Source organism: Colletotrichum siamense, assembly GCF_013390195.1.
Source record: "Colletotrichum siamense strain Cg363 chromosome Unknown KSG_Cg363_contig10, whole genome shotgun sequence".
Taxonomy (NCBI): domain Eukaryota; kingdom Fungi; phylum Ascomycota; class Sordariomycetes; order Glomerellales; family Glomerellaceae; genus Colletotrichum; species Colletotrichum siamense.
The window spans coordinates 1,934,879-1,956,608 of record NW_023501023.1 but is presented as its reverse complement, the minus strand read 5'-3'; the positions used below and the strand labels follow the sequence as shown (position 1 = coordinate 1,956,608).

Genomic DNA, 21,730 nt, shown 5'->3' with positions numbered 1-21,730 from the left:
CGAGTGGTAGCTCCAAGATGCTTGGTCGAGTTTTAGGTCGAGTTCTAGGTCGAGTTATGCGCGAGCAAAGGGCCGACACGTTGGCGACTCAACCGCGAGCGACCACCTTGAGGTACTCGCCGCCTGTTCCCAAGGGATGCGACTGTAGCAAATGAGAGCTTACCTTGGCCATGTACCTATGGTAGGTACCTGTCTGGCCTGTGGCACGTACAGTGGGAACAGTGCTGATTAGACAGTGCAGTCTGATATCCACATCTGATGCCCGCGACCAGTCAAAACGCTTCTAATTGTTTGATGTCCGAACAGTCACGTGGCGCCATTGGTCTGGACCAGCCGCTGGTCAACGACGACAGCGGCTTCATCGTCAACCAGTATATTGAGCTCAAGAAGCCGGCAGTCTGCAACGCCGCATCCCACCATCGACCTGGACCTCGGCTTCGACCTAGAGTCGCGACAGTCGCAAGCATTGATTTCGCTACTTGCCTCTTCCTTCCTTCTTTGTGCACAGGAAATCAATTGAGCATCCTTGACTGGAAGGTCACCCGCGACAATGCCTGTTCCTTTCGAGACTCTGATTCCCTATGGAATCATGGTTGCCGTAAGAGCTACCCATGCTTACCCAGACGCGGACACTTCGATCATACCTGCGGACGCTAAGACCAGTCCAGATGTTTGGCATTACCGGCACCGGCTTGCACGTCATCAAATACGTCCAGAATGGTGGAAAGAAACCTCGTTGGGGGCTGGATCAATGGGACAGAGTTAGTATTTTCTCCTGCGCGCCTCGCCATGGCCAACGCTAACCAATCGGGCTGCAGCAAAGTACGCACCGCTCCGAGATTATGACTTTTTCTTGCAATTGGCTTGATATTTAACCTCATGTCCACCAGTGATGGATCGCGACCGTCGACTCACGGGCGACCTGCGAGGTCAAATCGACAACGCCGAAGCCCCTCCAGGCTTCGAACTTAACAACCCTTGGAGGGTAAGTCCACTCTGGAAACCAACTTCGGGCATCGCAGCTGACAAAGGCACAGTTAGAGAAGCGTTTCTCGTAAATGCACGGGATGATACCAAGAAATGTATTCTACTTCAACACTCGGGCGTACTCTGATAGCCTTGGTCATCTCGGCCAAGGAATAAACCTTATTCTTTCAGCTATATATGGGTGTGCCAACCTCATTGATTTCTCCTGTCCGCGATTAATGGGTGGCGCACATGAAGAGGGGCGCATATGATGGAAATTGCCTGTTTTATATGCGGATCTCTGGCTTATTCTTATTGAGCCCGTCTACCAGGAGGCAGGCCTGGCAGACAGCCTGACTTGACATGTAACCGCATCTCTCGCAACTGCCCAGTTTCTGAAGGGGACCGTTCGTCGCCGCTTGCTGCGTTGAGGGCTTCGGCTGTCCAACAACTATGTCTGCGTGGGGTTTCGTCTTTCCGGCTACCGCTGTCGTGTAGTCTGTTACCAGGTCTGCGTCGCCTGTAGTCTGGCTCAATTGAGCGTCCAGCCGAGCGATCTCCCCCTTTGACCCGTTGTCATTTTGCGAGCCGCAACCACTGGCGTAATCGTCCTCGGCAACCCGACCAGAGTCGCCCTTGCACGCGCATGAGTTGCTGGATGCGCCGGCAACGAGTCGCGCCATGTCCTCGCCGCTCCGAACTATGTCCAAAATAGCGCTGGGACGCACCCGCTCGAGGTTCTTGATCAAGGTGCGTGCAGTGCCTCGAAAGGCTTCAGGACTGTATAAGCATTCGGTGCTGAAGTAGTCGAGTTTTTGATGATGAGCATACAACACTATTTCCTTCTCGTACGAATATTTCAGCGGCTTGCTGCGTTTGACGTCACTGGAATCGTCGCCAGTGGTGATGCTAGTGCTCCGACCAAGGCGAGGTAAATCACCTCTCAAGAGGTTCATGAGAATGGTCTCAGCAACGTCGTCGGCATTGTGACCGGTAACAAGATGTTTGATGCCCAGCATCTTGGCGCCGCGATCCAGCGCCTGTCGGCGGAAGACTCCACAATACGTGCAGTTTCCTTTCTTGCCGATGGTTTCGACAACCTGATCCATCGTCCAACCATACAGCTGGTCGTAGCCTACGACGGTCAGCGGCATGTCGTACTGGACAGCATTCCTCTTCACCGTCTCCAGTGAATCGTCTCTGTAGCCTTTGATTCCTTCGTCGATACTGAGAAGCACAAGCTCCAAGCCATAGCTATATCGTTCGTTTAGGGTCTTAAGCACGCTTGCCAGTACTGTCGAGTCCTTGCCGCCAGATGCGCCAATGGCAACCTTTTCACCGGGAGCGAAGAGAGCGGAGGACACTATCGTGTGGTGTACCTCTTCTTCAAAAACTGATATGAAGCAGGCTTTGCAGAGCTTCTGGTGGTTCTTGGGTCGCTTCACAAGAGCACGCTCTATCTTGCAGTTGGCGCAAAGGACAGGGGCCATGATGGCGATGACCTGGGCCCGGCTGACGCTGACAGTTCCGAGCGTGGCGAACTCTTTACCGGCCCAAGTCAGAGGCGCCGAGAGAAGGAAAACCCAGCTTTTTCAAGCCGCGGGGAAAGCTGGCCTTGTGATAGAAGCCCGTAAAGCGTTGCGAGAAAAACAAAGATCCCCCTTCGGCTGACAAAAGAGTAACTGTGTACGGGCAATTCGTCAACAGGGAAGGTAGGTGAGTACCTTAGCGTCAGGTGCTCAGAAAACCGGCAGTTCGGTGAGCTCACGGTCAAAGAACCAATCGGAGCAACACTACCTCTTCATGACCCTGCTACCCTCCCCGAGACCTGCACCCAAGTAAGGTAGGCACCTAGATACCTGACGGAGCCAGTACGGGTACCTCCCCCAAAAAAAAAAAAAAAACCCGAGCCTACCTAAGGTAGCAGGGATGGAGGGTCACGTGGTGATAGCGCTCTTCTGTAGCGGACTTTACTTGCGCCTTATCGCAAACCCACCAGCCAGAATTTTTTTGTGCCCTAACTCCAGCCCACACTCCGGAGCAGCAACCTTTTCTCATCTCCGCCATCCTGAGCCTACGCAGTGTTGTGTCGTTCCTCATCCATCCCCCCTCCACGGCAGCATCACGACAACCGACAAAATGGTAAGTGCACACCGAACGTCGACGCCTTCGTTTGCCCTCGTGGCCAGAACATCCAATGTCGCTTGCGCGCATTGTGACTATTCCATCCGCCCGCCTGTCCTTGCGTTGCTCGCACGCACACATCGCAGGACGGTGTGATGATGATGATTTGGCTTGAGAGGACGGCAGAGGATTGATTTGCCGTGAGGCGTCAATTCTTCTCGCCGTCCTTCTCTTTAGAGTTCAGGGAAGACACAAGTTGATTTGAACAACTCGCTGATGTCTTTCTTTCTCAATGACAGCCTCCCAAGTCCGGTAAGAAGGTGGCACCCGCCCCTTTCCCTCAGGGAAAGGCTGGCTCCAAGAAGGCTCCCAAGGTCAGTACCAAATTCACAACCCTGTCCGCTTAGCTCAGTGAAGGCTGACTTCTTCCTCAGAACCCCCTTCTTGAGCGCAAGCCCCGCAACTTCGGCATCGGCCAGGACATCCAGCCTCGCCGCAACCTGTCCCGCATGGTGAAGTGGCCCGAGTACGTCCGTCTTCAGCGCCAGAAGAAGATCTTGAGCATGCGCCTCAAGGTGCCCCCTGCGATTGCCCAGTTCCAGCACGTCCTCGACCGCAACACTGCCGCCCAGGCTTTCAAGCTCCTCAACAAGTACCGCCCTGAGACCAAGGCCGAGAAGAAGGAGCGCCTCGTCAAGGAGGCCACTGCCATCAAGGAGGGCAAGAAGAAGGAGGATGTCAGCAAGAAGCCCTACACTGTCAAGTACGGTCTGAACCACGTCGTTGGTCTCATCGAGAACAAGAAGGCTTCTCTCGTCCTGATCCCCAACGACGTTGACCCCATCGAGCTGGTCATTTTCTTGCCCGCTCTTTGCCGCAAGATGGGCGTCCCCTTCGCCATTATCAAGGGCAAGGCCCGTCTCGGTACTGTTGTTCACAAGAAGGTAAGCAAATTCCGAATCGTGTTTGCTGAGATGCTAATCAAGGGCAGACCGCCGCTGTCCTCGCTCTCACCGAGGTTCGCTCTGAGGACAAGAACGAGCTGTCTAAGCTCGTCTCTGCCATCAAGGATGGCTACATCGAGAAGACCGAGCAGGCGAGAAAGCAGTGGGGTGGTGGCATCATGGGTGCCAAGGCACAGAAGCGCACCGAGAAGAAGAGGAAGGCGCTTGAGACCGCTATCAAGGTCTAAGGAGGACAAATACCCGGACTGCTTTTAGTGTATTAGGAGACTAGGCCACTGGAGGTTATCGGATTACAAAAATTTGGCATGGCGTCGGGATGACTATTCATTTGGGTTTCGGTTCACGCTTCAGGTTTCCCTTCGCATCTAACTCTGAGGACTGAAAAATGTGTGTCGTGTCCTGACCGGATTCAAGTTCGGGACGCAAATCATCATGGTCGTCCCATCAGATGTGCCCACGCGTACGTGTATTAGCATCACCTAGCGCAAGCAGTAATCCGAGCCAAATGTTGTGTATCCGAACTTGTCCGGTTGTCGGCGGCATCTCCGCCTGCCGAAGAGATGACGTGAATCAACCAGCTCGTTACTACAGCTTCATAACTGGTGCGTATGGGCGACAGTCGACGAGAAAACCATATACTGCCACGTATTGTGGCGCAACTCTCTGTGGGGGTTAGTCGGCGGCAGGGTTACAGCCGAACGAAGAAACTGTCTGCTCGTAGAAGATCCCCTACTATGCACATACGGCTTCAGCTAAAGATTTGGGTACGCCTCGCCACCGGACTTCTTTTTTTGGTTGTTCTTGTCCGATTCTGTCATATGTCCTCTATAGCGATACACTGCCTGTTCCGACGGACATTCGTAGCACAAGTTCAGAAATGGGCACGAACCTGGCTCCTCACTATCGCTCATGTTGTGTACCGTGACAACCGAGTAGGCATGCTCTGTGGTTTTGCTAAATTGGCCAAACTTCCCCAAGGACGGGATGATTGCGCTGACAGTGACAGCTTGAACTTGTCCAGGGGCCGGGGTCACTTTGCCAGTTACCTACGTGCCTACGCACTGCGGGGAAGGTTCTTCATATACTACTCTTCTCGCTCTTCTGCAATCCTGGTATGTCGTAATTTGAGGCAGATCATCCTTGTCCACTACCCCTGTCGACACACTGACCGGCTAGATTTGAGTGTGTCTAAACTAGGAAAAGCGGTGCACGGGACTGGCGGGGCAGACAAGCTCACGGCACATGGAGGGACCACAGGTGGCAGAATGTAGTAGGAGTATGTATATAGCAGTAGGAAGCAAGATCAAAATGTGAGGGGGGAAGGAAGAGAAGAGGCCGGAGCACCATGCCGCATTGGAAGCGCGCAAATTCTATTATGGTTGCCTCTTTAACCTGGTAGCGTTGGCACTTCGAGATGTGCCGTTTCAGGGTGGGGGAGGCCCCTAGCCCGGCTTTACGTCCGCTACTCTGATCAGTCACAGTATGCTTCAAGTAGGTTACTGAGCACCCATGGATGGGTTAGGTTCAATGCTTGTGGCCCACGTCTGCCTGTGTCGAAGATCAAGTCCGTCGTTGTGTGCAGGCCAAGCACGAGCCGGGCGGTCAGCCGCCCTCTGGTCGTTTTGACGCACTCTCGCCGGTCGGCAGACATTCAAACCTGGCGGTGCAATCACATACACGAAAGGTTTGCATGCAAGCCGATCGTGGCTTTTGACGACCAGAACAAGCACGCACTTGACTTGTATCCGACCTGCTGTCTGGGGATGGTACTCGACCGAAGGACGTCGGCGGAGGCGCGGAGAGACAAGATGAGATCCAAGGCATGAGGAGGATACGGAGCAGCAATGCTGGGATAGCACAGCTTCTGCTCGTGCTAAGGTGTCTTGAGCGACTCGTCGAGTCTTGGCTCCGTTTGAATCTGCATCTAAAAGAAGTATGCCCATCCCCTGTTGCATCTATTGTTGCTGCGGCCATTTGAGAGCGAAGACAGCTGGGTTCCTTTCGGTTGGCTGTCCCTATAGTTAGCTATACGGAGTGACATTCTCTAGTTATATTATCTGCATGCCCCCTCCCCTCCCCTCCCCTCCCCACCCAAAGCCTTCGGTGTACGCATCACTCTTCCTCATCTTCGCGACTATTGCGTGGTAACATCTTGCTATTCTCTGCAGGATCTGTCCTCATCGCTTTGGAAGCGCTTTCTGGCAAAGGCGCTTCTCCTTGCCTCAGTTCATCCATTAGGTTTGTTCTGCCTGTCTCAACAGATCTACTCTCATTGGATCACCACTCAGTCGGTCCGCCCCCTCTTCCCCAACATCCCACGTTCGGCTGCATGTCTCTGCCCATCTTGATGCAAGTTCTTACTCTCAGCGCAGCCGGCTATTATCCCTTTGCATGCCACATGGGTGATCACTTACACACGCACGCTGAATTATACACAATGCATCCTCCTGACCACCCGCCCTCCCATCTTCTCCGCTCATCCAACCTGCTGTGACGCCCACCCTCCTTCGGTCCCTCCGCTGAAGACTCGGAATTTAATGTCAGACGCTGATTATCCCAGTCGAACCTTGCAGCTTTCCAGTAAGTGGAACGACGATTTCACGAGAAATCTCCAGGTCACACCACGGCGCTCGGCATCCGCCATAACTCGCAGCGCAGTTATATCTCGACCTCCTTCCCGACTATCCGCGTCCCATAGTTTGGCTAGCACCGGCTGTGTGAGAGCTGCCTAGCCTGCTCCAACGCCAAACCGCAGGATTTCCAGTTGTTGCGACCGGGAATTCACTGCCCCAGAACCCCTTTCATGCGTGAGCTTCTCTCGACTCCGGTGTGAGAGACCGAATCCAACATCTGGAGACCGGCCCGGTTATCTTCCATTCCCCGAGAGGTATCTAAGCAAGTGATTCTCAAAATCACTCAGTCGAGAAAGAAGTACAGCTTTGCAGGTCTCAGCTAGCACTCGGAGGACGGAAACCATCTTACTATCCATCCTCACCAGCTCTGCATCTGCCTCTTCGGGTCTTCACTGCTCCCATCGTGCTTGGGTCTTTCCACAGCACTTTCTATCACTTTCCCTTCTTATTCAATCGCTGAGGCCTCAAGAATTTAGTCGCCATGGCGTTCCAGGACCGTAAGTGCTGTCGATGCGAGCAATCGATCAAAATAGGCGCCATCACTGGGAGCTAACACGGCTTGTCGGATGCAGAGAACAAGTTCCTGTACGCGTTGAGCTCCAACCAAGCTTGGGCTGGATATAAGTCGCACCAGAACCCAGCCTTTTTCAAAAACTTGGCAACAGGGCAGTCCCCTTCTATCCGTAGGTTCTCCCTCGCTGTACCCTTCTTTGTCTGCTCCTCTCTTCCCCTCTTCCTCGTCCAGCTAGAAGAATCCAACCCGGCATTCTACTGATGCTGTTCCATTTTGCTAGCTGACATGCGATGAACAGTGTGGTTGGGATGTTCCGACTCAAGGGTTCCGGAAACGACGATTCTTGGTCTGCAGCCAGGAGATGTCTTCGTCCACCGTAATATAGCGAATATCGTTGCCCCGACGGACATCAATACCTCAGCCGTCATTGAGTATGCCGTCACACACCTCAAAGTCAAACATGTCGTTCTCTGTGGTCATTCGGCGTGTGGTGGTGCCAAGGCGGCATTGGGCGATTCCCGCGTTGGAGGTGTGCTCGACACATGGTTGACACCGCTGAAGGCCGTGCGGGCTCAGAATATCGAAGAACTTGCCGCTATCAAAGATGAGGATATACGCGCCATCCGCATTGCCGAAATGAATGTCGAAGCTGGCGTCCGAGTTCTGATGGCCAACTTCGCTATTCAAGAGGCAGTAAAGGAGCGTGGTCTTACAGTTCACGGATGTCTTTTTGACATTGCCAGTGGCCGGATCAGAGATTTAGGTTTTGGCACACGTGGCGTAGAGGGGAGAGGCATGATTGCGAACGGCGACGAGGACATTGTTCGCGGAAAACATGCTCAGCTGGTTTTCCGCGATGGAGACGCCTCGATGCAAGTGCAATGAAACAGCATAAGAGAAAACGGAGGGAGGCAGGGCGTATATACTGCATAAATGAGATGTCAGAGTCGTTTCTCTCCGCCTTCTTCCGTTTAGCAACACCCGCGGGGAGGACGTGTCGTTACTTGAGAGACCGCCTAATTTTCCCATGTCCGCGCGGCTGGATTTGCCGTGTGCTCTATACCCGTAGATTCTAAGACGGCGTTGAGCGAGGACAACAATGAGTTACAACGATCAGGGACGGCGAAGAGAACGATTATAACGATGGGAAAAATACTGAAAATAATCAGGATCGAGACCATTAAAGACGACGCCGACGCCGACGACGACAACAACAATGATAGCGAGCACAGGGTACGGAATAGTCCCTCGAGCGCGGGTAAAAGAGGCGATCTCTTACTTAATCTTTGGTGTTTTACTTTTGGCCGTGTTTAGAGGTAGGAGACCGCAGGAATGAGCGGATGTTCCAGCACGCAAACGACATAAAGAGGACGGATCATATCGCGTGGACCGACTCAAGAAAGCTGGGTGAGAAAACACGTCACGTCGAAGGAAGCATGCGGTGTTGTTTGACTCGGAAGCTCGATCATTATAGATGAGCAGTTCAAAAGAAGCGTGTTTGATTTCTAAACGGCTGGCAACTTGTCGGCATGCGCGTCTTAGCCCCACGCACGGGGAGGAAAACACAAAACAAAGAGGACCGTAGGAGTGTCATGTCCTATATCTACCCATACGTAGACACCCTCGAGGTAGTGAGACCCTCGTCAAGTCGTCTCTGCCGTTGCCAGTACGCGTTTTCTCCACGACTTGAAATTCATGCTCAAACGTAGAGCGAATGTATCTCGTCACTGTTCAAGCTGCCTAACCGTAGACCAGCTTGAAGAGGTCGTTGAGAACGAAGTAGTTACCAGTGGGATCGCGCATCAGCTGGAATGCCTGGGTGTAGTTCATGGGACGTTGCTCCTCGTCCACCTTTATGGTCAGCAGTTAGCAAGCTAGCTCAAGCCAAAGACAAGAATCGCGTGCTTACCAAGAGCTGTCCGGTTACGAGGATGACAATGCCGCCTTCGAGCGAGGGCTGTGCGTCGAGCGTGGAGACCTGGTGCTTGACCTTCTCAAAAGGAAGGGACTGCGGGGTGAAAGAGTGAGTGATCAGGTTGCATCGGGGAGCTGCAGAGACTCGGGGACACTCGCGCGAGCAAAACATACCGAAAGCTTCTCGACAATGGCGTTGGCGCCCAACACAGAAGCGGACTCGAAAGTCAGCATGGACTGGTCGCGCTGTTGCTACCATTAGCTTCGAGGGGTCGAACGACCGATTGAAGAGGCAGAATATCTCACGTAGAGGCTGGCGAGTCCTTTGCGGTCTGAGTCGAACTGGTTGTAGTAGAACTCGATGAACTGCTCTGTTGATTTGACGAGGCTGATCAGTTTTCTGGCCGATTCAGGTCGGGCGTTGCGAGCTCCAGAAGCATGATCAAACTCGTGGCCGACCAGGAAGAAAACCTACTTGCGACCTCTTCGAAATCTGCATCGTCCCAGTTAGCTACTTGCCGTAATGTTGGAAGACACCGCGCGATGGGAGAAAGCAATGGATTGAAGCTTGCGGGCGCATCGCAGCGCATTAAATCGAGCTTGGAACCCACAAGGCAACGGGACTTAGGGGGGGGAAAGTTTCTTACTAGAAGCCATTTTGTCCGATTCCGTGGGAAGCCAAATACGTAAGGTAGGTTGACAATCGAAGCCAGGGTCGAGAGACGTTTGTGTACGACGAGACTTGTGGTTCACTTTTTGGTGGTGGGAGCTATCGTCAGGCTGGAAGAAGAGGGGTGAGTCTGCCGTTGGTGGTGGGTGAGGAGAGGGGAACGGATACATAGGTACTTACAGGGGCCTGAAGCTGCGCAGAAGTGTGTGCCCTCACCGCGTGGATTCGCTGCAATGGCACCGCTGGAAACTGCCTTTTGAGGTGCCTACCTCACCCACCTACGGCTAGGCCGCAGGTGGTAGGGCAGAACATTACTAACCTAAGAAGTATGTAGGTACCACCAGGTACCTAAGGTAGGTACACAATGCGCCCCATCAGCAGGTTTAGGCCAAAGCTCGTTTTGTGTCTTTGTCGCGGTGGGCAACGACACCCTACCTAGGTAGGTAATTAGGCCCAAGTGACGCACTGTGAGGGCACTCCTCCGCGATATGCGATTGAGATGAGCACTCGTATAGATGCATGTGCTATGCAATACTCAAAAGATGTCGCTTGGTCTTGTGGGTCGTTCAAGGCTGGGTCTTGCTCCAGCTACAAATTTTCTCCGCGGACTCGCTGGTCAAGAATGATCTCTTCCTTCACTCAACCACACAGCCAAGTAGCACGATGTCGCAAATCGTCCAATTTGAGGCTGGGCTTGGAGCTTATGTTTTTTCTTGCTCATGGCTGCACTAATCAACGTTTCAACTGTTTCTAGCCTTTTCTCGGTTGGAAAATCCTGCTCCTCACACTAGGTAAGCATGATTTTTATTTCTCCTGTTCTCCTGCCTCCCGCAGCCCGCTATCATGATGATTATCTCTTCTTAAGAACGGCCAACTGAATTACAATGTTGATCCAAACTATATCAAGCTCAACAGTCTGACTGTAGCTATCTTGCTTTGTTTTGAGAAAGTAACCTGCTTGGACAAGATGTGCTGACGATACAAAGACAGTTTGCAGACTGATTGACATGACACAAGAAATTAAAGTTGGTGGCGGGGCCAGTGAGGAAACCTCAGTGTCACTGAATGCGGCAGCAGTGTTTGCGTAGCCTTCCTCACACATTTGCTAGATCACATATTCCAATGCCATTTTTCTTGCTTCAATTAGTGCCGTAAACGTTTCCTCTAGTTCGTCGGCAAATACAATGAACCCACGCCTTGTTTCTGTGGGATGCTCTTAACCGCAGCGCCTCGGTGAATGTAACAAAGGAGAAGCCGGGGCAAGCATAGAAGCCGCTCGTAGACGCCTACCAATATGAACAAAACAAATGCACCGTACTCGAGGGCCTTGCGCAAAGGACTGCTTTATATCCTCGTTAGACACGGTCTTCACATGTAAATACGTGTATTCGCGGACTCTGAAGGCTAACAGCTTCCATGTCGGTTTGACACTCTAATTGCCAGCGCAGCCATCCAATGGGCCTGACATGGTTCGGCCAAAGCAAGCCAATTGGCACTGTACCCTTCTCTAGTCTGCCAGTATTCGCCATTTGACGATCCATTCGCCATCTATACGATACAATTCTTGACCTTCTTTGTGCAGCCAAGTTTGGTCCTTCGACGACTGGCATCGGTCCTCGGCGCATCCCTTTTGGGTACAAGCGAGGCCGTGTCGTCTACAGCCTTGTACGTCTTTTGATCCTAGGCAGTGCGCTTCACAGCTCCTCCTCTTCGTCCTTTCCAGTCGAGGCGGGCGGTACTGTCGTCTGTGCTGGTGCTTGCTTCAAGATTTCACCGAATCCGGGGTTAGATCCAGGCGGCAACAATCCCGCCGGTTCATTGCCCGCGTTGATGCTGGGGCGGTGCTTCTTCAATGGGCTACCAATTGTCGATCGCACCGACTCATCAGTGCCTGTTGCCACTTGACCATCGCCGCTGGTGGCCGTCGTCGCAGAAGAGAGGCCAGCGAGACTGGAAGAGGCATGGTTGCCTCCAGCACCCGCAGACACAGAGCGGTCCGGCTCAGCTGAGTGTGCCCTCTTCAGCTATTCATACTTTGTTAATGGACCGAAGTGAAAGTCATGACCAAACAAGTACTCACATGGATGCGATTTACGCCGTCGGCAAGCTCCCCCTGAAATTTAACATCCTCAGGGGCGAGTTTATTATCCACATCCTTTTCATCAATATCTTGCATCTTGCCAATGAGCTCGTTCTCATCGTCTTCATCGTCGCTGTCGTCGTTGAGAGCTCCTCCGACATTGCCGTTGCTCTTCTTGCGAGCTTTCCGTCTTTTGGCGGCCTCCGTGTCTTGGTCTCTGAAAGCAGAGAAACCAACGGTACCCGAGGGTTTGAGAGGGCCCAAGTTGGAGAAATCCAACTGCCCTGACCGCCTCTTGACTGAACCGGGCGTTGTCTGTGCTGCCTTGGAGGAGGCAATGATGCCTATCTTTTGCAATTGGCCTAGGAAGGATTAGCAATTCATGGACCAAGACCGAGAGCCACCAAGGCATGACGCTCAATGTAGGACGGGGTGTAATTACGTTCTCCGCGGTAAAAGAAAGTGAAGGAAGCATAAGGCTTGTCTGGGCCGTCGATCCCCGTCACAGTTTGCGTGCTGATGGTTTTGGGGTCCAACGTCTTGGGTTTGGCAAAGCTCGTCGTGTGCTCAACGTCTGCATCAACGCCTGACTTTCCATTGCCCTGATTCGAGGCGTCGGCGTCGTCGTCATCGTCATGAGCGTCGAACTGTGGTGAATATTCACCCTTCTTGATCTCGCCGGAGGCCAGTACCCGAAACATGAGCACTTTGATTTGTCCAGTCGCCTCCGGGATCTCGTCGTCATCAGACAGGGAATCAGAATCGTCTTCGCCAAACACAGCTTCGACGGGGGAGCCGTCATCAGCGCCATACCGAAGGGTATCTCTAGGTCCGTTGGGCCCTTCCTCCATCTGCATACCAGGAGACCCGGTTGCCGCCTTTTGACGCCGACGGCGTTTCTCAAACTTTTGCCGGCGACGCTCCAATTTCTCGGCTGCATCATGGCCTTGAAGGTCCAAGCCATTTAGCCAACGCTCCAGTCCAACTTCGCGAAAGAGAAACTCTCGCTCCGCCAAACCGCCGCCCTCGGAGTCGGGAACCTGTACCCAGCGACTGTTCACCCATGTTTCCTCGCCCGGCCTCAGCAGCGTTGCAACCTCTTCCTTAGTTCTGCCATCAAAATAGATGTACGCTGCTATCGTTTCGTTCTCGGAGTTGGTCATGGGGATGTATGGGTTGACGACGCCGGAAAACTTTGACGGCCCATGGGCGACGGTTGGCAGACCGCCGACGAACTGGGGCTTCGGGTAAGGGTTGCTTTCGTTGGGCTTCGGTGTCGAGTAGGGGATGGGCAGGCCTGGTGTCAGGAGAGTGATGGAAATGGCGAACTTTGCGGGCTCCGGTTTGTTGGATTCAGGGTTGATGTTTGGCTGTGGAACGGGAATGTAGGTGCTGATGCGGGACAAGCGCGACTGCTTCTGCATGCCATACTCGGGGAGAGGTGCGCCGTTTGCGTGTATGCTCACGGCGATGCCCTTGAAGCAGGGCATGTTTGAGGGGGAGATCGGTCGCGTCTGGGCAACGTACTCAGTTGCAAGCAGATATCGGTCAAGGCTGTCGTTATTGTTCGGACAGCAGATTGCGCCAGCGGGGTTCGGTCGTTCGATGGATTCGGACGTCGGCGTGAGGGGCAAAAGGCTGAGGCTCTCAAGACAATGGAATGCGAAGAACGGAGGGGAATAAAGGGTAAAGATAGGAAGCAAGAGCCGAAGCAAGAACGAGCGCCACAACCAAAGCGTGAGTAGAGACTGCCCTAGGTCGAGGCGGGAGGATATGATTGAAGTTTGCTTAGCCCTCACCGTCTCTCGGTTTCGTTGGCTTGGGTCCTGAGTGGGCCTGGCAGGCTATGGGACTTTGAACGGAGGGGCCTAGAAGTAAGTGGTGTGCATGATGCCCCCGGCGGCTGGGGTCGAAGGCAGTTCAATCTGGTTGACGTCCCGTTGTCAGCGACCACACAGAATATCAAGGAGGGCAAATGATGAGGCTGAGAGAAGGTTGTTGCTACTTTGGTCGACACAAGGACAAGGCTTCTTCTTTGTGAGAGCAGTGGCAGGACTGGCGGCGGTGTCTGAGGGGTGCGGTGCGGGCAAGGCGGGTGAAGAGGCAATTAAGCTGGGTACCTACGTAGCAGAGCAGTGTAGTGAGCTTTGGCGCTGTTAGTACGTGAAGTACCTTAGCCAGGCTTGGTTTTCCAAGTACGTAGGTACTTAAATAGCAAGATCCCAGGTACGACCGGCGAGGAAAGGCAGAGCAGAGCTTAGGTAGGATGAGATGCGAGAGATAATGGGAGAAAGCCAGCAGAAAAGAGACACTTTTTTTTTCTCAAGAAAAAGAGAGGGTCAACGAAGAAGAAGGACTACACAGGCCGAATTCGCATCCTATCGTGCGGTGTAAAGCAGTGCGGTGAGTGAGTGGTTTAAGAGGGTAGGTACGCTAAGGTAGCGAAGCACACTGCAGCGGGTGGAGCTCCTGGAGAAAACAGTGAGGAGGGTGGAGGGGCTGGACCACACTAAGGTGGTACTGACGTGGTTTGGGACGGGCGGGCAAATCAAAGTGGACCAGTATTATTACCTAAGCTGGAAAGCTCAGCTGCAACCGCATCAAATTCTCGCCGGCGTCTAGCAGCCGCGGGGGCCGCGTGATGGTGAAAATAAGCGAAGACCAAGAATTACCCACCACGAACATCAAAACCTCATACTCCACCATCCATATCCCGCTAATAAAACTGCTAGCGGTTGTGGGACGACCTACGTCGAACGCTACCCGATCCTCCCTCGCTATAACTTGTCCCTATGCCCGAATCACCCTTGAAACTTGCCCGTCCGTCGTCTTCTTCTTCATCGTCAGCTTCACCTCCGAGTGGGACGAGGTCCTCCATCCGAAGACCTGACTGTGGCTCTTCCTTGACCTCGGGCTCGTATCTGAGCGGTGCTTGGTTTCCATAGGTAGGAAAAGTCCGGGGCGCATCTGACAGCTCATCCACCCCGCTCCCCTCTTCTCTCTTGAGCCGCATACCAAGTTTCGAGTTGTCTTCCCCGCGTCCAGAGGCCAACCTGGAACTTGAGCCCGAAAGTCCAGTCCAGACCAACCAGGCTCCTGCCATGAATAAAATTTCGGATGACCAGAAAAGAATTATCGCCGCGGTCAATGTTGGTAATCGGTAATGATACATCAGCCAGCGCAGTCCGCGCAGTTGTGCCGTGAGCGTTATTGACGCGTGGTACGTTTCAATGCTCTGGCCGCCCTGGATCTCCAGATACGCCGACGACGGCAGGGATGAGCCCTTGCCCAGCTGGACGCGTTCGGCCATCGGCACCGTTAACACACATGTCTGGGAGTCCGAGAAGAGAATGTGGTAAACCATGAACAAGACACGAGAGGCCAGTGAGACCAACGGGTCCTGATACGGCACGAGGGTGGGCCGTCGTGACGAAAACAAAATGGATTTGCCGTCGAAGTGGCCGTAAGGCTCTGGGGGGGTTTGAGGCTGGACTTGGCTGTTGCCGGTTGACAGAGCACCGGCATCAAGCAGGTACAGAGCTACCATGAAGTTGCCCCGATGCGTGTTGGCTGGCGAGCGAGGCAGAGATATAGTGACAGACACATCGTACTCCTGCTGTGTCCTCAGACTGGAGCTTGGTATGGTGGCTATTCCAAACGGATTGATCCCCGAGCTGTGTCGTTTGTAAGCCAAGGCAGCCAGAAGAGGGAATGGGATCAAGACCGGCTTGATTAGTGACCGGAAAACGTACCCATACTGAAGATGAACCGGTGCGCTCACGACCTGGTCAGGCAGATAATTCCGGAAGAAGAGGAGAGAGGCGGTGGCAGCGAGGGGCAGAAGTAAGAGTGACGTTCCTATCAGGAGAGTCACGTTCACCAAAGTTCGCTGTGCCGTCTTGGAGGTAGCTGCTCGGGATGCCTTGCTAAGAGCCTCCTGGCAAGCCCGATAGAATATTAGCCTGTGTATCTCACACAATCGGCATGTGTCGACGTCAAGAAGATACGGAGAAGTGCGGTTTCATACCATGGTTCGTAAGACGCTTGAGCTGTTCCCTCTCCTCTCGCTCTGTTTCCCCTAAGCCGTGCAGTCACGGTCGATGGTTGTTCTGAGCAAGGGATACGTCGCAGCTCATCACTATGCCCCGGGGGAGGATGATGTAGACGAGGGAGCAAGGGAGAGCACAACTTAAGGAACCTAGGGTAGTAAGTGGGGTTGGTTCTACGTACCCCGACCAGGAGCACCTGTGACCGTGCTCACGTTTGTACCTACCTTATCTGAACTAAACGATGGCAGATATGCACTACAAGTATGAGCTAAGAATTGGGGAAATTGGACAGGCTTCTAAGGTCATGGGCCACCTAGCCCAGCCTTGCGCAATGAGGCACAGGACGGGGCTCCTCTGAGACCCAGTTAATGGAAGGCCGCATATGACACCCGGTCTGACTTCTTTATGTAAGTAGGAAGGTTGGTACGAAGATGTGCAATTATTGTCCTTTATTGAACGTGACGTTTTCCCAGACAGCTATGAGCCCCAACTCCTGGCAAATCATCACAAATCCGCAAATAAGCACAGCCCAAAACCGGTCATCCGCATCATGAGCACTCATCAACACGGCGACCAAAGAACATGTGTCTCGTAAGGTACTTGCAAGAATGACATCACAGCTTTCGCAGATCGTGCCTTACTTTGCGCCCCCTGCATTAGCCAATGGCCACGAATCTTTTCAGCAAGGCTGAAGGTAGTTACTCGGAACGAGTCCGATCTGGCCGTTGCCCCCGTGTACCTCCGCTTCCCACCAACCGTCGTCTTGATGCCGCAGCACTGCAAGGAAGTCTCCCTTGGAGAAGCCCAGCTCCTCCGGGATCGCTGCTTGGTACATGTACAGTGCTTTAGCTGTTGATCTTGTTAGCCAGGTTATTCTATTGATGATTCCCAATGTACTTACCAAAGTGCAAGATTGGTCGGCCGTCGTGTGTGTACTGTCGAGATGGATCTGCAACACTCTTACTCCGTTGTCTCGACTCGCCTTGTCCTGGTGGCCCACCACCATCATATAAGCCCATAGCCCGGTTGCTTGAGCTCGTTCCTGGTCGTACTCCGCCTCGGCCACGAACCGAACCATAGCTATCATCACCCACAGGAGCAAGCTGAACTGCCATATCGTTGCTGACATGACTACTGCTTGGTCGCATTTGCTCCCTGAATGGTGCCGGCGAAGCTGTTCGTGACATGTTGCTCGGCGAGTTTTGGCGGTGAAACGATTGCTCCGAGCCTCGTCTAGGCGCACCACTGCTCATTTGCGACGAGCCTCTACCGAGAGAGCTGTGCGGATTAGGCGACGCCGACCTATAGCTACTCCTAGTATCGTCTGCTGGCGCGACCCTCGGAGACGCACTGCGCGGGGAGCTCCTGTGCCCACTTCGCGAGTCATCTGTCGCCGGCGCCCTAGGGGAAGCACTGCGAAGTGGCGCTGGAGATGCTGCTCGTGGAACGTCACTACCCCTGGTCATGGGCCGAGGACTAGATGAGCCCGCATATCCTCCCGATCCAGGCCGATTCGCCGGGTTGAACATGCTGCGAGTCTGGTCGGCGAACTTCTGAGACGTTTCCTTCATTGCCTTGGCCGTCACGGCCTGGGGCGGAACCCCAAGTCTCTGTACCACTTGTTGGTCGTAAGAAGGAGGGGGCGTTCCTCGAAGCCCTGCTGTGACAGCGGCATTGGTTGCAGCTGGCGGCACCGATCGAGAAAACGGCTGCGAGCCAGGAGTGGGTGTTGCAATGCCGTGGTAGCGGTCTGCCGAGACACGGATGCTAGACTGCTTGCCTACACCAACGCCCTTGAGTTCGGCGAGGGCCAGCGCAATAGGATCCGTTTCAGGCTGTGCGCTCGGTGTATTTGATCCTTTTCTTTTCTCGAGGTCCGGCGTCGTAACAGAGAATACATTTTGTCCGACGTTCAACGCCAGACTGGCATTGGCGTCAATCGGCTCAGGACTTATCGTTGATCTGCCCGCCAACAGACTCGGGGCGTCTTGCGTGTATACCTGTGGTCGACGTGAGGGGCTTCCTTGCGTAGATACAGGATGCCAAGTGTTTCTGTTTGTGGTAGTGCCCTGAACTTCCTTGGTGCTTTTGCGACGGAACGGGCTGTGGTTCTGAAAGAAACCACTTTTCTTCTTGAGGACCTGTTTTTCCGCCGTTGCCGAGGCCGGTGACGGTGCTTGTGCTTGAGCCGGTACTGATGCGGGTACGCTAACCGGTTCGTGCTTGATCGGCGAGACCTTACCGCTCGGGGGCTCCTGACTAGAGAGCGAGGTTGGGTTGGAGTAGTCACTTTGAGAATCGCGGCTGGACGGTCTTGCCGACGCAGGATGCGAGCTGCGTTCCGATGGAGGTCCTTTTCGACATAGCATTGTCATGCCATCGAGAGGGTATGGGTCGTGGGGAATTGAAGCAAAAGTACCGTGCTGATTGATATCGAGAGGGAGACGGCTCTGCTGCTGAGATGCCGGCGGGACTGGCGCCACTTGTCGTTGCTTCTCAAGCTGTGGTGGCATTCTCTGGGAGAGGCTAGGGGCTTCCCGGGCAACGGGAGGCATGATCTCCCTAGCCAGTGAGATTTCCTGAGTGTGGCTCCTCTCAGACGCGCCGGCATCTTTGAGCCCATAGTCTTGCCCAAGACTCCGGGGAGCAAGAATAGGGTCTTTGGGTCCAACATCTGACGGAAAGCCTCTTGATGAAGAGCTCGTTGCTTCCCGGTGGCTCATGTCTGTTATGAAGCCTCGAGATGAAGAGCCGACTTCTTTATGCCCAAGGTCTGACAAAAAGGTTTTCGGGATAGGATTTAAATCCTTGTGGTCCAGATCCGACGCAAAGCTCCTAGAAGGGGGACTTGTCTTTCGCAACATGTCCTGTGCCATGTGCCTCGACGAAGATGAGTTCCCTTCTTTTCGTCCAGCGTCCATGGCGATCGTTCTAGTTGCTGCAGGCGCAGGCTCTTTGTGGCCCAGATCCTGAGCAAGACTGGAGTTTGGATCATGGTGCGATTCGTAGGTTGACGGCTGCGGCGACGAAGTGCGAAAGGCTGGGTTGATGCTTCTCGGAAATTGCGCGACAGAATAGTTGTCGTCGTCAGATGTTTCTGACTGAGTATCGTTGACATCACCCCGGCAGAAATTGATATACTTTGGCGGATCTGGAATCTCTTGCCCTGTCCCCCGTTCCTTGATGAAGCCGACGATGTCAGTCTCAACATCCATCTTTTCCAAAGACAGACGAATCTTTTCGCATGACGCATCGTCGCTGACACAGACCGTAGAGGAGACGTTGGCAAAAGTCCATAGACTGCTCTTGGTAAAATCCAGCCGTTCTTCTTCCAGATCCTGGAACTTGTCTGCGGCGGCTTTCCACTCGCGATTCCAGCGCACCGTGGTATCCTCGAGGGCCTTCACTGCGTTCTCATACTCTGTGTTGGATGTCGCAACGCTAATCTGCGTTTTTTCCAGCTTTGCCTTATTTTTTCGCTCTTCCTGGCCCATGACCATGTGGCCTTGTGCCAGGTAACCTTTGATTTTGAGGCATTCTTGCTCAAAGCGATCCCGAGTCTGATGCGCGAGTCAGCACGAATGTTCGATGGGTTTCCTAGGGCTCCCTGGGTAGCTATAGGCCGACCTTGTTGACATGCTGCGTCTGCTGTATCTTGGTCTTGAGAATCTTTTCGATACCATTCTGGACAATCTTGCGCCTTTCCTTCATTGCGCCAGCAAAGGCGGCCAGCGGTTCCTCTAGCTCGGTCTTCATCTGAGCAGCGATATTTTGGTGCTGCTTCCCCATTGATTCTACTTCTCCCCTAACAGTGTCCAGGGAGTTCTTGAGGCTTCCCATCTCCTGAGAGCCTAGTGATTTGCGACACAGAGACAGTAGCTTCCGAGCGTATTCGTCTTCGATAGAGGCGCGAGCTGTTTGATTCATCAACTTCGTCAAGTTCTGAGAGGAAGTAGTCTGCGATGATTGACTAACCACTATAAAATGCTTTCAATTCATCGCAAGTTTGCTTGGCTGCAGCCATACGATCGAGAAGGGGTCCAACGCCGGCATCTTCCTTACCCCAGAAGTTGTTCGCGACTTGCACATATCAGCAACATTCGACACATGATAACCGCGATATTAAACGTACAAGACAAAGCCACCGCTGGGCTTTCCATGGTAGAAGCAGGCATGTCCTGCGATGCGTTGGTCGGGTCTATACGCCAGCAGCGTCGTGAATTTGTCGCCGGCCTGTGGAATATCCGTCGATTCTGAGGCTGTTCGTGGGCAACGCCGGCAGGTAGAATGACCTGTGGTTGGAAGACGATTGTTCCCGAAGGCTGTTTGGCGATGGCCAAATTCGTGCCGCCGATATAATGATGAATCTAGGCATCCGTAGGTCGGGAGCGGGTGGTGGGTGGTGCCTTATTGTTTGGAGTGGTTGCCGGGGTAACTAGGCCATCCTGGTTGCGTCTACGAATAATTACCTGAGGAACGGACCCGTACTCTGTGAGGTACCTAACTCAGCTTTCCCTTGCCTCCTCCAAAAAGCACGTGATACGTACCTGTGAGGTAAGGGATGTTACATAAGGCAAGACAATGTCAGGCGAAAGGCCGGGCTCGTCCATGGGTGGTGAGGTGCTCCCGTCCAGCATCGGGAGGCGGATCTTTTTGACCCGACCAGGGGCCATACCTTACCTAAGGTAGTGGACCTACCCGACCCAGTTACCTACCTAGGTAGGCTAGGTAAGGTAGGCACCTTAAGGTACCTTACGGAGTTATTCAACACGATAGAGTAAACTACACAGAATAGGGAACAAAACAAAAAAGTACCTTATGGAGTAGATAGGTAGGTAAGCGAGCACCTAAGGTATGGTCTTCTACATACGTAGGTACCTTAAGGTACGGTACCTAGGTAGCGTACCTCGTCAGTCCGCCGCTCCCGCTACCTACAACAGTGAATAATAGGTACCTTAGGTATCGTGGATACCGACCTAGGTAGTCAGGTGCTCGCCGTCCAAGCAGGAAGTTCAGGGACCACTTGACACATCACGTGCTCTCCGGGCTGAAGTTAGACTGTCCTGTCCAGGTCAAGTCAAACCTGGCACCGAAGGTGTCTTCCGTGTCTTCCTTGGCTTTGTTCCCCACACTAGCACGCTATATACCTCAGGTATTCCAATTGAATTGTGCCAGGCACCTCACCCCTCAGGTGCCAATCCGGCTGAGATACGGACAGCACAGGCACGTACCACCCTTACCTCAGGCACCTACCTACCTGACAGTCTGCCGACCTTTGGGGTGCATCCAGGACACTCACACAGTCCAACCCCCCTGCTTGCAACTTGGAGCCTCCACGTCTTCACGTAAACCCTTCAGAGTCTATTTTCTTCTTCTGCGAAGCTGGCCCCCTCAGCACCACATACCTCCTCACGACAGACGCCTTGAACAGCGTCGCACCTTTTCGCCCATCCACTTTACACGTTGTCTCTGTGTCTGCACTTCCAGCAGACCTTGGAGGGAAAGAAAATCAATACGGAAAACCTCGACGTCGCTGTGTCAGTCCCCGCCCACATACCAGCAAGTACCTCACTTTGATTGCGCCTGGTTGACGCCGAACCAAGCTCTCTCCCCTCCTCTTCTCTCCTTCCGCAGCACCTTCATTTGGCCAGATCCAGAGCAGACCCTCTCCCACGCTACCTATCTTCGACACCGCTCTCGCTTTTGCCAACATCCCGCAGCTCCGTTGTCTTTCCTCTGTCGTCAGCCTCGGCCAGTCTGAGCCACCTGTCGCCCAGCTCTTGAACCTCCCCGTCGTTCATGTGGGCGTCTTGGG

At 53.6% G+C, this 21,730-nt stretch overlaps 7 protein-coding genes across 7 annotated transcripts; 3 read left to right on the top strand and 4 right to left on the bottom strand.

Moving 5' to 3' along the window:
- Positions 1-550: 550 nt before the first annotated feature.
- Positions 551-1,058, top strand: CGCS363_v014412 (uncharacterized protein; the record flags this gene model as incomplete). Its single annotated transcript, XM_036646261.1, has 4 exons — positions 551-598; positions 669-765; positions 891-985; positions 1,038-1,058. 4 exons carry the CDS (start codon positions 551-553, stop codon positions 1,056-1,058), a joined length of 261 nt encoding a protein of 86 aa, XP_036488607.1.
- A 195-nt stretch (positions 1,059-1,253) lies between these two features.
- Positions 1,254-2,456, bottom strand: ncs6 (Cytoplasmic tRNA 2-thiolation protein 1; the record flags this gene model as incomplete). The annotated part of the gene is made up of 1 exon (XM_036646260.1): positions 1,254-2,456. One exon carries the CDS (start codon positions 2,454-2,456, stop codon positions 1,254-1,256), a length of 1,203 nt encoding a protein of 400 aa, XP_036488863.1.
- Positions 2,457-3,105: 649 nt separating this feature from the next.
- RPL8B (60S ribosomal protein L8-B) lies at positions 3,106-4,282 on the top strand (the record flags this gene model as incomplete). Its single annotated transcript, XM_036646259.1, has 4 exons — positions 3,106-3,108; positions 3,390-3,464; positions 3,525-4,034; positions 4,082-4,282. The coding sequence occupies 4 exons, from the start codon at positions 3,106-3,108 to the stop codon at positions 4,280-4,282; spliced, it is 789 nt and encodes a 262-aa protein (XP_036488606.1).
- A 2,887-nt stretch (positions 4,283-7,169) lies between these two features.
- CGCS363_v014409 (Carbonic anhydrase) lies at positions 7,170-8,087 on the top strand (the record flags this gene model as incomplete). Its single annotated transcript, XM_036646258.1, has 3 exons — positions 7,170-7,185; positions 7,261-7,371; positions 7,501-8,087. 3 exons carry the CDS (start codon positions 7,170-7,172, stop codon positions 8,085-8,087), a joined length of 714 nt encoding a protein of 237 aa, XP_036488050.1.
- Positions 8,088-8,942: 855 nt separating this feature from the next.
- ntf2 (Nuclear transport factor 2) lies at positions 8,943-9,773 on the bottom strand (the record flags this gene model as incomplete). The annotated part of the gene is made up of 6 exons (XM_036646257.1): positions 8,943-9,053; positions 9,112-9,210; positions 9,291-9,362; positions 9,423-9,487; positions 9,592-9,609; positions 9,764-9,773. The coding sequence occupies 6 exons, from the start codon at positions 9,771-9,773 to the stop codon at positions 8,943-8,945; spliced, it is 375 nt and encodes a 124-aa protein (XP_036488051.1).
- A 1,707-nt stretch (positions 9,774-11,480) lies between these two features.
- On the bottom strand, positions 11,481-13,356 carry CGCS363_v014407 (uncharacterized protein; the record flags this gene model as incomplete). The annotated part of the gene is made up of 3 exons (XM_036646256.1): positions 11,481-11,810; positions 11,867-12,228; positions 12,282-13,356. The coding sequence occupies 3 exons, from the start codon at positions 13,354-13,356 to the stop codon at positions 11,481-11,483; spliced, it is 1,767 nt and encodes a 588-aa protein (XP_036488052.1).
- Positions 13,357-14,594: 1,238 nt separating this feature from the next.
- Positions 14,595-20,075, bottom strand: imp2 (Septation protein imp2; the record flags this gene model as incomplete). Its single annotated transcript, XM_036646255.1, has 7 exons — positions 14,595-15,540; positions 15,619-15,803; positions 16,655-16,764; positions 16,817-19,475; positions 19,543-19,829; positions 19,891-19,995; positions 20,048-20,075. 7 exons carry the CDS (start codon positions 20,073-20,075, stop codon positions 14,595-14,597), a joined length of 4,320 nt encoding a protein of 1,439 aa, XP_036488053.1.
- Between the last annotated feature and the right edge of the window lie 1,655 nt (positions 20,076-21,730).